This window comes from Pseudonaja textilis, chromosome 4 (assembly GCF_049901715.1).
Source record: "Pseudonaja textilis isolate UNSWEBS1 chromosome 4, rPseTex1.2, whole genome shotgun sequence".
Taxonomy (NCBI): domain Eukaryota; kingdom Metazoa; phylum Chordata; class Lepidosauria; order Squamata; family Elapidae; genus Pseudonaja; species Pseudonaja textilis.
Genome location: NC_141993.1, coordinates 8,092,349 through 8,110,163, shown reverse-complemented (window position 1 = coordinate 8,110,163; position 17,815 = coordinate 8,092,349). Strand labels below are relative to the sequence as shown.

At 40.6% G+C, this 17,815-nt stretch overlaps 1 protein-coding gene across 2 annotated transcripts in view; it reads left to right on the top strand.

The window, feature by feature from the left end:
* LRMDA (leucine rich melanocyte differentiation associated) overlaps positions 1 to 14,853 on the top strand; it is an 810,136-nt gene extending 795,283 nt beyond the window's left edge. For both annotated transcript variants that reach the window (XM_087933832.1, XM_087933831.1), the window contains one exon: positions 14,177 to 14,853. In XM_087933832.1, coding sequence (XP_087789958.1) covers positions 14,177 to 14,281 — 105 coding nt within the window. In that variant the 3' untranslated portion in view covers positions 14,282 to 14,853. The remainder of the gene's footprint in view (positions 1 to 14,176) is intronic.
* The last annotated feature ends 2,962 nt before the right edge of the window (positions 14,854 to 17,815 follow it).

Below are 17,815 nucleotides of genomic sequence, written 5' to 3'. Positions count from 1 at the left end.
GCTGCTTTGAGCTTCTAGAACCAGACAAGATACTATATAATCCAACAATCCAAAACTGTCTAAAGGTTAACGTTTGCTTCTTTCAAAGTGCTGAAGTCTTTCTTGCAAACGGGAACATCAAAACGGAACTTCAGTTGCTAATGGCTGCCCCTTGCCCAGAATGTCTTATGGAGCTTAGACAGTGGTGAGATTCAGCTGGTTCTCTGCCTTACTGACCGGCTGGATAGGCATGGCTGGATGGTCATGTGACTGGGTGGGCGTGACCAATATGACATCACTCACATCGAGGGTTGTCTCACCATGCCTGGACCCTCCTTGCCCCGCCCAACCCCACCTCGCCCCTCTCAGCCACTCCTTGTAAACTTGGGTAGCCGGGCAAGTGGTCGGGGGGGCAAGGTGAGGAGTCACTGGGAGGGGAGGGGCCAGGCAGGGCCGGGCACGGCCACGCACGCTATTCAGCCAGTTCGCCAAACTGCGCAAAAAGTTAGCTACCGGCTCTCTCAAACCAGTGCAAACCTGCTAAAATCCCACCACTGAGCTTAGATCGTATAGGGAAGATGAGGCAATAACAACAGATTGTTAGGAACCTGCAGTGAAGATTTAGTCCACCCCAGGGGGAAAAAGTGATCATAATACCCATTGTCTAGGGAGAAGCCACCCCTATTGGTATTCAACTTGTGCCTTCAAATTGTTTCTGCTGTGTAAGATTTGGACATTCACATTAACATTTGCTTAGAGCACAGGTTTTGGTGGCACAATTAATTTTTTTCCCCTTAGACCGAACAAAAGAAACTGTTGCATTTTTCTTAGTGCTGGCTTTGCACAAAGATAGATAGTGAGTGGGATTTTTCAGTCTCCCACAAGTCAGGTTTCTAGACATGAGCTGGAAGCTATGAATGTACAAGCTGAAGCCACAGATCCTTACAAAGCAGAAAGTAGACTGTTGATGGAAGCAAACAGGATTGCTTTAATTGTCCTAGAAGAATTTGGGTAGTTTTGTGCCTTCCTTTGACAAATTAATGCTGCCCTCTAGTGGTCAAGTTCTTCGGTTTAGGTGGGAATGGATTTCTTTGACCTTTGGAACTTGCTTTCCAGTACATAGAAAAAGATTTTAAAAAGATACTTGTTGGAAATAGGCCATATATTTAGGGATGGATCTCTAGGCATAATTTTTCAGGCAAATAAAAATCAACTTTCATGGCAACATCAATAAAATGTGAATAAAATGTTTGCTAAGCTTTTCTCTATGTCTGCTACTGCAGAGATGATAGATAGATAGATAGATAGATAGATAGATAGATAGATAGATGATATAGATTGATAGATAAATTGATAGATGATAAATAGCTGATAGATAGATAGATAGATAGATAGATAGATAGATAGATAGATAGATAGATAGGATATAGATAAATATATTGGTTGGTTGATAGATATAGATGATAGATAGATAGATAGATAGATAGATAGATAGATAGATAGATAGATAGATAGATAGATAGATAGATAGGATATAGATAAATATATTGGTTGGTTGATAGATATAGATGATAGATAGATAGATAGATAGATAGATAGATAGATAGATAGATAGATAGATAGATAGATATAGATGACAGACCAGACAGACAGACAGACAGACAGACGATAAATAGGTGAGTGGATGGATGGATGGATAGAGATATAGATATAGATAGATAGATGATTGATAGATGATAAACAGATGATAGATGGGTGGATCTATCTATAGATGATAGGAAGGAAGGAAGGAAGGAAGGAAGGAAGGAAGGAAGAAAGAAAGAAAGAAAGAAAGAAAGAAAGAAAGAAAGAAAGAAAGAAAGAAAGAAAGAAAGAAAGAAAGAAAGAAAGAAAGAAAGAAAGAAAGAAAGAATCATAGGGCAGGAAGGGATCACAGAAGTCTTCTAGTCCAACCCAGGAATTATTCCATCCCAGTCAAATGATTGTTCAATCTATTTTTGAAAACACCCAATGATGGAGCACCCACAAGCCCAGGAGGCAAGCTATTCCATTGATTATTTATTCTCACTGTCAGAAAATTTCTCTTTACTTCTAGGTTGTACCTCTCTCTTTCCATCCATTACTACTATTGTTAGGATGGTATTATGTCCAAGAGAAAGAAAGGGGGCACCTTGCATTCTACAAATATCTTGAGCTCTACATAGCACCGTTAATGCCTTTCCTGGAGAGCTGAATGTCACAAGTGGGGATATGGCATTTCTCTGTTAGGCAATGTTGCAGAAGAACCTACGAATGGGAAAAACATGTAGAACATAAAATTAAATATGAAACCTATGAAACTATGTATTGCACACATTCATCCAAGAAAACAAAACCAAGAGAATTCCAGAGAATTCTCCAAAGCACGAGAGGGTAATAGGTGGAATCTTGTTAAAGAGAGATCCAACCTAGAAGTAAGGAGAAATTTTCTGACAGAGAGATTAATCAGTAGAATAGCTTGACTTCCAGAAGTTGTTGATCTTCCATCGCTAGAGGTTTTCAAAAATAGATTGGGCAACCATTTGGCTGGGATGGTGCAGGTTTTCCTACTTGATCAGGAGAGTGGACTAGAAGACCTCCAAGGTCCCTTCCACCTCTATGATTCTATGTCCTACATAAGAGGGGACCTACTGCAGGTGGCAATCGTAGTATATTACAAACAAATTTAAAATAGACAATAGTTGTTTACTAATCAGTCTCTTGTCTTTGTATGTTATGTGCAACATGGATGAATACCGTGTTTCCCCCCAAATAAGACCCTTTCTTATATATATTTTTGCCACCAAAGAAGCACCAGGTCCTATTTTCTGGGGAATGTCATCTACTGACTAACCTCAGTTGCGCGCATCGCTCCCGGACTCCTTTACGCTGTCAGAGGCCTTCAGGAACTTCTTCTTCTGCAGCTGGCAAGGCTTTCCTGAAGGCCTCTGCAGCCGATAACTCTGGATTGATCCAGAGCTCTGTTATCAGCTACAGAGGCCTTCAGGAAAGCCTTGCCAGCCTTGCAAGCTGAAGAAATGGCTACAGAAGAAATGAGCTGGCAAGGTAGGTGTCGGGGTGTGCGAGGCCTGGCTACACCTGTCCAAAGATAAGTAGTAGGGCAGCTCCACCCCCAGCCCCATCCTAGCTTAATTTTTACCCGTCCATTCTGGAGTGGGTGGGATCTTAATCAGGGCTTATTTCGGGGGGTAGGGCTTATATTGGGCTCACATGTAAAAATCAAGCCAGGACTTACTTTCAGGGTAGGTCATATTTTCAGGGAAACAGGGTAAGTAGGTCTTTTTATCTTTATCGAATGTCCTTTTTCCTATTATTCGGTGTCCTTTTCACACATTTTACTCCTATTGAAAAAACTAGGTGATATCAAGTGTGAGCTGTCATGTTTTGTGCATAATCCAGACATGGAATTCAGCTCGTTCATTAAAAACAATAGTTGAATTGGAAGAGGTTAACAAACATATCCCCTGGCTAACATTCTAGAAAATCTTGACCAGACATGAAATGTGTTTCAGATATCAAGAATGAGGGACAGGTCGCCCTCAACGTACGACCACAACTGAGCCCAAAATTGCCTTCAGAAGTTCTGGATTCTCCATCACCACAGGTTTTTTTCTAGAAAAGTTTGGATAGCCATTTCTCTAGAAGGGTATAGAGCTTCCTGCCTGAGCAATGGGTTGGACTGGAAGACCTCCAAGATCCCTTCCAACTCTATTATTCTGTTATTCTCAGAAGAGACACCCGGTATGGGAAAGGGTGAAGGATGCTCTAACTAAGGGGTGTCAAACTCAAAGCCCGCAGGCCAGATTTGGTCCATGATATGGCTAGATCTGGCCTGCGGGGCTGCCCTTGAGACAGCTAAGGACTAGCCCCCAGTGCCTCGGCCTCGCCCCAGGCCATCCAGGTGTTAATCTATAACTTGATGGCCACCATCTGGCTTGAGCACGATCAGCCTTAGAAAGAAGAAAAGAGATGGGAATGAGAAGGCGGGAGGCTGGGGAGCTGGCCATGCCCACCAGTGGTGAGATTAAAAAAAATACTACTGGCTCTGTGGGTGTGGCTTGGTGTGTGTGGCGTGGCTTGGTGGGCATGGCAGGGGAAGGATACTGTAAAATCTCCACTCCCAGCCCACTCCTGGGGGAAGGTTACTGCAAAATCCCCATTCCTTCCCCACCCCACTAACCTGCTTTCCAGCTCCGTTCTCCTGTTCAGGGCAACCAAAGGAGACCCAGCTGATCAACTGGGTTTCAGGAGGCAGAGGATAGATGGGGTTGGTGGGGCCAGTCAGAGGTGGCATTGGCCGGTTCTCTGAACTAGTCAAAATTTCTGCTACCGGTTCTCCAGAACTGGTCAGAACCGGCTGAATCCCACCTCTGGTGCTCACCCCGGCTATGGTCCCCCAACCCCCGAGGTCAACCACAACCCTGGTGAGGCCCTCAATGAAATAAAGTTTGACACCCCTGCACTAAATTGCAGTTCAGCAACAACTGGAAGAGTTTCTACTCCCAATCCACATCCCATTAGCTCACATTGGACCTTAAGAGAAAAATATATATATATATTTACACAAAGCAGGTGGGAGGAGAGAGAGAGAGACACACACACACAACAGAAGCCTTCCTACAAAAAATTCCTATCCGGCTATTGAAATGATTGCAATAATTTCTCTGAAAGGACCCCTGTTCCTGGATCTGTAGAAAGCAAATGCAAAGATCACAGCATTGTCATTCAAGACGGAAGAGCTGCCTTTCGCTCTCTTTGCAAATGAAGTACTGTGTGACATCTAAGGCACAGTGTGTTATTTGTTTCCCTGCAAGGGTTTGTGTAATGGAAACATTCGTGTTCCCCCCCTCTCCCTCTTTAATCTGCTAACCTAATGGCTCAGATCCTTAATGCATCAGAGAGCCTTTAAACTATGCCTTAGCCTGGGTCAAAGAAAGCAAACCACTGTTTGTGGCTCAACTACATCATGATGACATGAAAGAACTCTGGCATACTATGTGGTAGATTATTAAACAACTATTGGTCTCTTCATTTCCATGCACTTGGCCCAGATCAAATTAAACCTTAACCTAGCCAGACAGAGTTATAGAGAGAGTTTGAAGTTGTTTAATAATAAAAATTCTGGGCATCTGTTTTCTCCAGTGGTGAGTGTGGCAGGGGAAGGATACTGCAAAATCCCCATTCTCTCCCCAACCCACTAACCTGCTTTCCAGCTCCATTCTCCTATGCAGGGCAACCAAAGAAGACCCAGCCGATCAGCTGGGACTCAATGGGAGGCAGAGAATAGATGGGGTTGGTGGGGCCAGTTGGAGGTGGGATTTTCCAGTTCTCTGAACTACTCAAAATTTCCACTACCAGTTGTCAAGAACTGGTCAGAACCTGCTGAATAACACCTCTGGTTTTCTCCCCCCGTTTTTTTCCTTTTTATCCAAAGCTGCAGTGGAAATACTGAAATGCTTTTAATCATGCATCAACTATGAGGTTTTATAGAACCGTTATGGCCTCGTTCAATGTTTTCAAACCTGGCAACTTTAGGATGAGTGGATTCCAACTTCCAGTGTTCTCCAGCTAGCATGCTTTAAGATATGGGGATTTCAATGCCCCGAACCCCTCAGCCAGCATGCTTTAAGACTTCTGGGAGTTGAAGTCCACATGTGTTGGCACGTTAGAGGTATCCAGGCTCACCTCTGACTTCAACCAATGTGCAACATTTGAGGTGCTCCTAAGCTTATGAAAACTGCCTCCAGCAGACCGTTGGATCTAGACTATTTAGAATTTTCAAGATTAAAAACTGGGAATCATTTTATTTATTTATTATTTATTTATTTTGTCAAGCAATTATAAGATAACAGGTATAAGTGTAAACATAGTTATGAATACATGAAATGGATACATATAAGAAAAATAAAACAAAAAATAAAAGAAACAATAGGACAGGGACAGTAGGCACGTTGGTGCGCTTATGCACGCCCCCTACAGACCTCTTAGGAAAGGGGTGAGGTCAATAGAGGACAGTCTAAGGTTAAGGTTTTTGGGGTTTGGGGAAGAAACCACAGAGTCAGATAGAGTATTGCAGACATTGACCACACTGTTGCTGAAGTCGTATTTCCTGTAATCAAGTTTGGTGCGATTAACCTTGAGTTTGTATCTATTGTTTGCTCTTGTATTGTTATGGTTGAAGCTGAAGTATTCATTGACAGGTAGGACATTGCAATGTATGGTTTTATATACTATACTTAGATTGGACCAAAGGTGGTGTAGTTCTAGGTTTTCTAGGTCTAGAATTTCAAGTCTGGTGGCATAAGGTATTCTGCAATGAGTAAAGGAGTGGAGAACTCTTCTTGTGAAATATTTCTGGACTTTCTCAACTGTATTAATATCAGATACATATTGTGGTTCCATACTGATAAGCTGTATTCAAATATTGGTCTAGCAAATGTTTTGTATGTTCTAGTTAGTAGTGTGATATTACCAGAGTAAAAGCTATGTAGGATTAGGTTAACAACTCTTAATGCCTTTTTGGCTATGTAGTTACAGTGGGCTCTAGCATTTAGATCATTAGAGATGAGTATTCCAAGGTCCTTGACCTTTGGCCTGGAAATAAAATGATAAACTAAAACTGATAGCTGATGAAGACGTGTCAAACAGAAAGACTCTGTTCCTGGTGGGTGGATTAAAGATTAAGCAGTTTAATTTTGCACCAATTGAAGCTTTAAAATTCTTTACAGTAAAATCGAAAAACAACTCCCTGGACATTTAGAACATAGAATAACAATGTATAAAATAATGGTTTCACGCTTCTCTTCTATTACATAAACATTATGAAGGTTTTATTGATTCAATAATACAGTTATAATCCAATAGTAATAGTAGAGTAACATGTGTATTAATTAACTATTAATTAACTATTAATTAATATGCTATCGATAAGAGACAAGGAATACTTGCCAATTATTATCTATTATTATTATGAACTATCAAACCTAATATCAAATGTAATAGAAAGAAATATGTTTACTGTTCTATTTGTACGTTTACTATTTTTTATTTCTATATATTTATATGTTAATATCTTTTTAATCTTTTGCAAATAAAGTTCGTTTAAAAAAAAAAAGAACATAGAATAACAAGGATCTTGGAGAAGTTCTAGTCCAACCTGCTAGTCAAGCAGGAGACACCTATACCGTTCTGGACAAATGACTCTCCAATCTCCTCTTCAAAACCTTCAGTGATGGAGCACCCACAACCTTTGGTGGTGAGCCCTCTGGACTTTCCCTGTCAGGAAATTTCTCCTTGGTTCTAGGTTGAATCTCTCTTCTAATGATTTTTCCACCCATTACTTCTTGTTCTGCCCTCTATTTCTCTAGGGCAGGGGCGTCAGACTTGTGTCATCACAGTGGCGTCATGTGACACAATGTGACTTTTCCCTCCCTTTGCTAAAATGAGCGTGGGCGTGGCCAAAGTGTGACTCATGCAGCGTGGGTGTGGCTCTAGGGCCTTGGAGAGGGGGAAAAATATGTTAATAGATTTTAAATAAAGTAATGCTTTCAATGGGTAAAGTCATCTGTGTTGTCAATTTTTCAATGTAAGAAGAGAATTTTTAATATTTAATATTCAAGAATGTTAACAAGAATAGAATAGAATAGAGTAGAGTAGAATAGAATAGAATAGAATAGAATAGAATAGAATAGAATAGAATAGAATAGAATAGAATAGAATAGAATAGAATAGAAAATGGAATGGAATGGAATGGAATAGAAAATAGAATAGAAAAGGGAATGGAATAGGGAATAGAATAGAATGTCTTTAGGATAGAATATACTGGAATGGAATGGAATGGAATGGAACGGGACGGAATGGAACAGAACAGAACAGAACAGAATAGAATAGAAAATGGAATGGAATGGAATAGAAAATAGAATGGAATAGGGAATGGGATGGAATAGGGAATAGAATAGAATCTTTAGGATGGAATGGAATGGAATGGAATGGAATGGAATAGAATAGAATAGAATAGAATAGAATAGAATAGAATAGAATAGAAAATGGAATGGAATAGAAAATAGAATAGAATAGGGAATGGAATGGAATGGAATAGGGAACAGAATAGAATAGAATAGAATGTCTTTAGAATGGAATGGAATGGAATGGAACAGAACAGAACAGAACAGAATAGAAAATGGAATGGAATAGAAAATAGAATAAAATAGGGAATGGAATGGAATACGGAATAGAATAGAATAGAATAGAATAGAATAGAATAGAATAGAATAGAATAGAATAGAATAGAATAAGGAATGGAATGGAATAGGGAATTTAGAATAGAATAGAATAGAATAGAATAGAATAGAATAGAATAGAATAGAACAGAATAGCGAATAGAATAGAATAGAGAATAGAATAGAATAGATTTTCTCTATTTAGGAGAATGTTGAAGGCACCATTATATCAAATTGTTCTACTGTTTAATACTAATTGGAAGGAAATTTGATCCATTTCATAGCCTGAAAGGATGCCTTTTTATTTCCTCCAAGCAAGCGTGTACATTGTAGTTTAAATATTCAAGAGTTTTGAGCGCTGCACGCTCATTTTTAATGCATTTTTTTTTTTAAGTTGTGTTGGTATGCATGCATGTATTTGTTTATGAGGATAATTGCTTCCCCCTCCCTGAAACTACCCCACCCCGTCAAGCTCCAGTAGGTCTCCGGTCCTGACAGTCCAATGTAATGTTTGAGTGAGACAGATATCTCTGCACAGGCGAACGATGGCAAGATTGTTACTTACTCAGTATAATTAGAACATCCATTCCGCAGAGGGAAAACATTTAAAAGATAAAGAGTGTATTTAAAAATGAATCTTCCCCGTGCAATTTTTTCATAATTATACTTTTAACAGCTTTTGGGTGACGGTGGAAGAGGCTACTTAAGAAAAATTAGGTGCTTCATTTGGAGACGAATGATCCTTCAAGAGAAGGGGTTTTGTCATTTTTCAAGAGCCTGGGTAGAATAGACCTTCTGGTTCTCATTGTATCGGACTATAGTTTGCTTATTAGGTCCAGCACTGAATATTTTAATTAAAAATGCCACGTAGGTCATTAAAGGTTGGCCATTTCTTCTCTCTCTCTCTCTCTCTCTCTCTCACACACACACACACACACACACGTTTTCTGGAATTATATTTCAGAAGATATTGCTAACAGGAGAAATATTAGGAAAAAAAGAACTTTCCCCCCAAATTCTCTTCCTAAAGCCCCCAGCTCTGTTCATTTTGCAGAGTTTTCTCAGCTGCTAAGAGTGGGAAGGGTGATTGTGTGTGTGTGTGTGTGTGTGTGTGTGTCTGTGTGTGTGAACATAAATCCTTGTGAGTCTGCCTCTCTGTGTATTAAAGATGCAGGCCTCTTTGTCAGCTCATTGAAACGATAAGGGAGATTATTGCTTTACAAATACCGTAACCTTCCTGATAAAAAATAATAGTCATTCCACGAGACTGTTTTTAGCTTGGCTTTTATCAGAGACCTCTGAGCGGAAAAAAAAACAATAACACGCACACAAAAATGTGAACATAAACCACCCAGTAATGGAACTGAAGCTGCGGCTCCTTAGTCGATGCTCTCCTTGAACACAACACTTCATTAATTTAAACAACTGTAGACCGAAGGACTTGAGAAAAGAAAAAAGAAAAAAAACTCAAGCTAGCTTTAACCCACAAGCCCCCTTTCTCCTCAGGCCAACCACCGAAGCAGCAGCTGGATTTCATTTCTTGCTGCCAGACCGACCAACCTCCTTGCCCAGCGTCCCTGGAACTGAGTGCCGTTCCTTGAAGGACTTTATTTGAGGTGACAGCTCCTCACACTTTCGTGTTCAGATCACCTCAAGTCGCGGAGATCGCCCTGAAAAAAAGAGCGCTTCTGCCACAAATTCCAAATTTAGATTGACTGAGGTTGTCCTTAGGCCGCTCGGATTGAAAACCCCGCGATGGCGGAGGCCTGCCAGGAACTTCAGAAGCAACGCTGGAGTTTTCTAATGATGTCTAGGGAAGGAAAGGAAGGGGAAAAAGAAAAGAAGAAAAAAGAAAATAAATCTGCAGGAACCGCAAAGAATATTCTAAGTGATGGGAAAGGATGTCAGGTTTTGTTAGCACCGGAGACAGTGTTGGAATACACAGGGAGCGATACGGCACCAGTATCTCTGACCTGTGTTTCTGTTTTCTGTCACCGCACACAATTCTGGGCTTGTCTTGAATCCTGACAGTGTCTTCTCAGATCAAGTTATTGTTCAAAGAGCCCCTCTACCCAATCATCGCTTTTTGTTGGAAGCCTGGCCTTTTGTCTTGAAAGCACTTGATGTCCATTTAAAATCGGGATGGTGACGGCAGGATCTGTTTGGCTGTCAAGAGATCATTGACAATATTAATACACTGCCTCCTTGTCTCATTTTCTAAGCCACAAAAGCCTCATCGCAGGCCTGGTGCATCTGTCAATGGAGCACCGCGATTTCCATAAACAGCCTGTATCCCAGGCGCTGAAGAAGAAGGAAAAAAAAACAAAACAAAACCCAGGATCGCCTTTATGGATAGCTTTGTCCGTCCCATCTGCCAAAGGAACTTGAGGAATGTTGTTAATAAAAGACAACCCGTGCTAATAAAAATACACTTCATGGTCTTTAAATTTTGATACTTAAAATCGACAGCCCTGAGTAGCCTCGTGGGGGAAAGAGAAGCAGCGATAGCTTCAGTGTTTGTCATGAAAAGTCATTCTGGAAGATAAAAGCCCTGTTTTTCATGGAAGGCGACTTCCAGAAAAAAGAATGGGGGATTTATCTATTTCTGATAACATTTTACCTTCTCAAGCTGCTCACCCGTGAGTCTAATCTATCTATTTCTGCCTTAATCTACCTAATCTAATCCGTCAATCTAATCTATCTGTTTCTAAAGAAAAACAAATGTGGAATTGTATACATATTAGGTTGTGCATATTATATTGTCTCCCAAATTAGGTGTTTCCAAATATATTATTTTTCACAATAGAGTTGAACATATTCTTTCAAAAAACACCTTTCTAAATATCCATACATGTATACGGAAAGGCAGTCGCCCTGAATTTAATTTACAGTCAGCACTCATTATCTTCGTTGACTCGAGAATTTTCTGGGAATTTTTGGAAAGCAGAAGGAATATGGATAGCTTAGCTATGATTCGGTAGGTCCAATTAATTTGGAAGTGGGAAAAATTGAAAATACAACTCACTATGAAAAATTTTCAGTTGCAGTTATAAGACTTTTCAATTGAATATTATACTCTTTGTCAATGTATTGTTTTGTCTCAAAAATATTCAATTAAATTTAAAATGCTTAAACATTAACTTCGTTGGCCTACATTTCAAAATCTGGTGAAGGAAAGAACATTGCTTTCTGGACTAATGAACAGATCAATCTAACATACTTTTGATTTTGCGGGTCTTTGAACTTTACAATGAACTTTTAAAAATGCCAGAATGAATATTATTTTAGTGTCTATTAATATATGATACTCTTATAAAGGCTTTTAAAAAAATATAGATGCATATTTTGGAAGAAAAGCATAATCAAATGTTTATTTAAATAGAATTATTGTGTTCTTTTTAAAATCCAGAAGTAGGATAAAACAGATTTATAAACAAATAGACATGAAATGTTTCTACCAAAGGATCATTGGTAAGGTTTGACCATCAAGTGCTAAGGCAAGAATCTTCCATGTGTTTTGATTCCAACAGCATTCCAATGATCAGAAATTATAAAAATTGTAGTCCAAACCTAATTCTATATTATACTAGTTCAGTACTCATGCTTCGCTACAAAACTATGTGGTCGGGCTTAGTTTTGGGGGAGGAAAATAAGGGGAAAAAATTCTGCCTCTGCCTGCCAGCATTCATCGGTATTCATCTGGCTAGCATCCTGTCAGTGTGTGTGAGAGTTGAGGGCTGTTTGGAAAGTGAAACAGTATTTGTTGCATGACAAGAAAACAGCAAGGAGCCTGGGTGTGGCTTAGCTCAACTAAGTGCTGTGAAACTTGGTGCTGTGAAACTGAAATGGAAACTCCTCTCCTCTGCTTGTGTTTTTCATTTGGAACAGATTTCTCTTCAGGTGGGGAGGGGGAGTAGAACTCCTTAGCATCAGAGCGTGTTAATAATAATAATATAGGAAATACTAATGCTCTGATGGTAATTTTGAAAAATCCTTTCTCAGTGAGCACCTAGAAGCCAAGATTTCAAGTTTGTAGGCTTTCATAGCCCTATCACATATGAAGAAAATAAAATAAAATAAATAAATAAATAAATGAAGGGATGTGATGGCTCAGTGGCTAAGATGCTGAGCTTCTCGATCAGAAAGGTCAGAAGTTCAGTGGTTCGAATCCCTAGTGTCGCATAATGAAGTCAGCTCCTGTTACTTGTCCCAGCTTCCGCCAACCTAGCAGTTCAAAAGCATGTAAAAATGCAAGTAGAAAATTGAGGACCCCTTTGGTGGGAAGATAACAGCGTTCCGTGTGCCTTCGGCATTTAATCATGCCAGTCACATGACCATGGAGACGTCTTCGGACAGCGCTGGCTCTTCAACTTTGTAACAGAGATGAACACTATCCCCTAGAGATAGAAATGACTAGCAAGTATGTGCGAGGGGAACCTTTACATTTACCTCTACCTGTGCATTTTCATGCTTGTGGTCTACCCAAACAACCAGATTGCTAAAATTCTGTCTAAAGTACACGATTGTTGTTGGGTAATTTTGCTTTCTGAATTTGAGTGGAGCCCGTGCGAAGTAAATTTGAAGTCAAATTGTATGTAGATATAAAATAGACATATTTAGTATTGCCTGACCAAGTGAACATCTAGTTGGCTTTAGTTGACCTCAAGGACCTAATTTGTATTTGGAGTGGTCTACGAGAGCTTTAGACAAGATTAAAATAAATAGAAAAGTATTTTAGTATTTTATTTTTAATGCCCTACAATCACCAGAAACTGAACTTGATTTGAAGGAAACTTAGGTCTTTAAAATGTTGAATTAAAAACATGTGACAGATGTTCTATATTGTATGTTGTATTGCAACAAGTATCCTGAACTTGGATTTACTTGAGAGCATTGCTGTTTAAGTGACTTTGTTCTCTCCATGGATGATTCTTGATCATCAGTTCTCTTTCTTCAAGAGAAGAACATGAGAGAGAGATTGTGGATTCCTGTTCTACTTGTGAGAAATGCTTGCCATTCTAGATAGCTACATTGAATTGAATGCTTAAGAAAGGGGTACCAATACACATAACATATGCTACAGTGAGCCTGGAAAGCAAAATCAAATTCCTTTCTAACTCCTGGAAAGTTGCGCCCTATTTAAATAAAGAGGTGGGGAAAGAAGCATTGAACTTGTTCCTTTGCCTCAAAGATAAAGCAGAATGCCATGCCCTTTGTGCAGACTGACTCTGAGGGGGAAGAGGAACAGCCGACAGGGAGTGGAAGTGTAGCTCCGGAGGTTGTGGAGGAGGCTGGGAAGGGCAGAGGCTGGCTGGGCAGTCAGAGAAGGACCCAGGCCCATCCCCTCTCCATCCTAGGGCACGCAGGGAGGAGAAGATAAGGTAGAGACATGGTCTACTAGGGAGGAGAGGGCCTTGATCCTCTTCATGGGCTGCAGCTGTGACAACTGGATAAGAAGACGGACATGTGTACAGGCGAGTGCTGGAAACAAAGCATGGAAATATCTCTAATTTATTGTTCCTGTCTGAGTTTGGCGTCCTTCTCAGTGTGTGTTCTGATATCTGTGGACATCTTCCAGCCCTTATCTTGCCTGGTTTGTGTTGGTTTTTTTTTACTCTTTATAATTTAAACAGCATTTCCTCCTTCTTGTAACTGCTTGTGTGGGAGTTTTTTGTCTCCAGTCAAGGATATTTGGAGCTTGAAAGCAAAATAAAGGAATAAAACGGGCTTCACCTGTTTTTTGTGACTGTGTTCATTTTGTATCCCATCTTGGGTCATCACACAGAAAACCCAGCCTAGTCTAGGCCATGAGAGACGGAATATTCAAATACAAGATTGAAGGAAACTCAGCTTTTATACTCATCGTTTTTATTCCCATCCCCTGTAAGGGTTCGCATTAGATACATCACAGTAAACTTCTTTGTTTCTCTTTGCTGCAGGTGTTCTGGGGAAATGCCGCTATGTCTACTATGGGAAGCATTCAGAAGGCAACCGATTCATTCGTGATGACCAACTTTGAGACCAAGAGGTCTGCAATGCTCTAGTTGTTGGCATGTGCTACCCACACATCTCCCATCTGCAGCTCAACCCATGCAGAGGTACACACATCATACCCCCACACAGTCACCCATGGCATTCGATTGGTCGAAGGGAAAGAAAGAGAAAGTGTAAATCAGTCCTCCACTATCTCATGCTGACTTTGCCAGGCCTGTCATAAAGCATCCTTCTGCTTGAGCCTGAGTAGACACATAGATGTTGACAGGATTGCCTCTAAGCAGGTTCCATCTTACCCCGGTGACAGACGGCTGCGGCAAAGCACCAGACCTGACAGCAGGGACACCATGATGGATTGCCTGACCCAAATGTTGCTTACAAAAGAGCAAAAGGTCACACCTGGGCCTCGCTGAGCATGCTCCGATGGTCTGAAGAGAAGCATCTCCTTCTGGCTTGCAGCTTGTTGAGTGTGCAATCTACATGTCTGTCCAAAAAGTAATAGTGCAATAGGAGCAATTAAAGGGCATCACTTTCTTATCCAACTTTATTTTCCACAAGAATTAAATATTTCAGGCGGGTTGTGTGCTGCTTGCAGAGAAAAATAAATATGGTTTAACTCTAAGATCTGGAAGAATGGTTTCTTGAGAAATGGTGTTTTTGGGGGGTTTTTTTGTGGGGTGTTGAAGCATTACTGGAAGGAATTTGGGAAGTTTAAAATTTGCGGAACTATTTATATCTCAACCTTCTGCTTTTGGGGAGAACAACACTTGAGGGTGCTTGAGAGTCCAGGGGTATCCACAGAAGTGAGGTCACATGCAAAGCCATCTTCTAGGTGACGTGATCTTTTTCTTTCTTTTTAACAATTCCCCCAACTTCAATGATGGCTCCAATTCTGTAAAACAATCTAGGCAAAATCGCTGTTAGGAAACCATGAGTTTTGTCATATCAGACACAAGGAGTCTCGGCACCCTGCTACTTTCCTCCCTTTATCCCTCATGGGTCTTGGCACCCTGCTAATTTCCTCCCTTTATCCCTCATGGCCTTCATGGATTTTTCTGGAATTTCAGGGAACACATGGTAAATTTATTATTAGATGGTACCACAAGTGAGAACTGGAGGAGAGTACACTAAGCCCTTTCCACCTACACACATAGCTTTACTTTGATACCTAATTGTGTCCTTAGTGCATATCCTAGACAGAGTGAGTATATATACGTTGACAGTTGGAGATTCTCATAGTGAGATCCAAGCTGGAAATGAGGAATTTCCTGATAATGAGTCCTATTAACGAATAGATTACATCCCAGAGCTGTGAGTGCTCCATTACTGGAAGTTTTCAAGAAAAGAATGGGCACCATCTTGTCCAGGATGATACAACTATTTATCCAGGATGGTATAAGGATTTATGCCTCAAGTTCATAGGTTCTTAGGTCCTTTCCAGCCCTATGAATCTATGATTAGGTCAAGGTTCATCTTGTTCCACCATATTGCTTCTCTCTATGGCCCGCCAGATGCCCTCTGCGATGGGTCTAGCATAACTTGTGTTGGCCAGCTTACCACAGCCAACTCAGTGTGGCCAACTTGCTGTGTGGCCAACTTGCTGTGTGGCCAACTTGTCGCAGGACAAGAGTTACACTAATATCAAAGAAATCGTTAAATAGAATCATTAAAGAAAGGATGCCAAAGGAGGGACAAAATAAAATGCGAAGGACAAAAATTAAACTAATTTTGAAATTAGTTTAAATAATTAATTTAATTGTTTGAACTTGTCCTGCAGTGAGTTGTCCCATGCCGAGTTGGCTACGGCAGATTGGCTGCACAAGTTGTTCCATTCCTCTATGGGATTTTGGAGATGTATCCCTCTCATTTTTTCACTGCAACTTCTATTTAAGAGTCATGGTGCCTCCAACGTAACACTGAATTGTCAAGAGCAATAGCTCCCGATGAGTCTGTTCATCATAAATTTAGCCATTTCCTTTTTCAAAACCAAAATGAATTATCCATGTAATAAATTTCACAGTTGAACTATGTGCTGTTCGAAGAAATGTGTTGTGCTGGCTGTCCTAAATCTTGGAATTGGTTTCATTAGGTGCTTCTGCTCCTTGCATTTTGAGAAAATGAAGTGCTCTTTCTTTACATATTCCCCTTGACCGTGTCCCCACTCAGTTGCCTTCCCCCCTCCAAGCTAAATCTTCCACATGGAAGCATTTTATGCAACAGATCATGAATTGATTAGAAAGGAATTGCCTTGTAATTGAGTTTAATGACCAATTAATTGATCTCAAATAAGATTTCCATGAGTTGAATCTAGAAGAATCTGCTTTGAAAACTGGTTAATGGAGATTAAGTTTAGGCTGAGGCTGAGCATTAGAGGATACCAGCTCTGGAAAAGTAACGCTTACAGGATGGATTGGATGAAGTTATGAACACTCAAGCAAACTGTTAGTCATGATTATTTACATTTCATTGGTGATTTTGCTGCATAAGTACACATTTTGATCCAGAATGGAACAACTTGCCATAGACAACACTGCTGAGGCTAACTCATCATGGCCAACTTGCCCTAGGGACAACTCACTGCAGGACAATTTAACAATCCTATTTAATTATTTAAAATAAATAAAAAATTATTTAAACTGTCATTTCCATTTCATCGTGTCCCTCCTTTTGCATCCTTTTGGGTTTATCACCAGAATCAGAGATTTACACTTCTGAGCTTCCATTGCAAATGGGCACTGCGTACTGCCCAGAGGCTAACATACGAGGGCAAATTATGCACTGTAAAGATTGTTTGGTGGTGGTGGATGCTTCCAATGTAATCTACAAGATCGCCTACATGATTTGCCCCTGTGACTATGTAGGACAGATGGGGAGGAAGCTAACCCCCAGATTATAAGAACACAAGCTAGCGGTCAGATGAGGAGATTCAAAGACTGCAATGAACAAGGACACATATTCAATTTTGCAGCTACTAAGATTGTTGGATGAGCAGGTACAAAAACAGCCAGGGAAATGATTGAAGCCTGTGAAACGGGCCCCTTGTCAGTTAACAAGAGTGCTGAATTACCACAAGCTTAGGAGCTGCGGGCTTGGCAGTACAAGTTGCCAATCATCCGCACACCAATCGCCAATAGAAAGGCACCACATAAACACAACTCACAAAGCAGCCCAAAGCACATATTCCAGTAGAGAGAAATTCCCTGAAGATGGGTTCCAGCATGAGTCCAAAAGCTCAGAAGAGTAAACCTCTGGTCCCAGTGACTGACCCAAATTCGATCTCACTCTTCATACTCTTCACTCATCTCCCCAGAACACACACACACACCAGCCACCCCCAGTGACACCCCCATCACCACAGTGGTGGGATTCAACCAGTGTAACAAATGGTTTGGTGCAGTGATGCAGTTCAAAAAAATTTTACCACCATTTTTGTGGACATGGCTTGGTGGGCACGCTTTGTGCATGCGCATACATTTTGTGCACGTGCGCCAAACGCACACTTCATGCAGTCACAGAGGTGTTTTGACTCACCTCCTGCAATCCTGAACTCTCCCTGTTGCTTAAGCAGCTGCCGCGCGGCAATT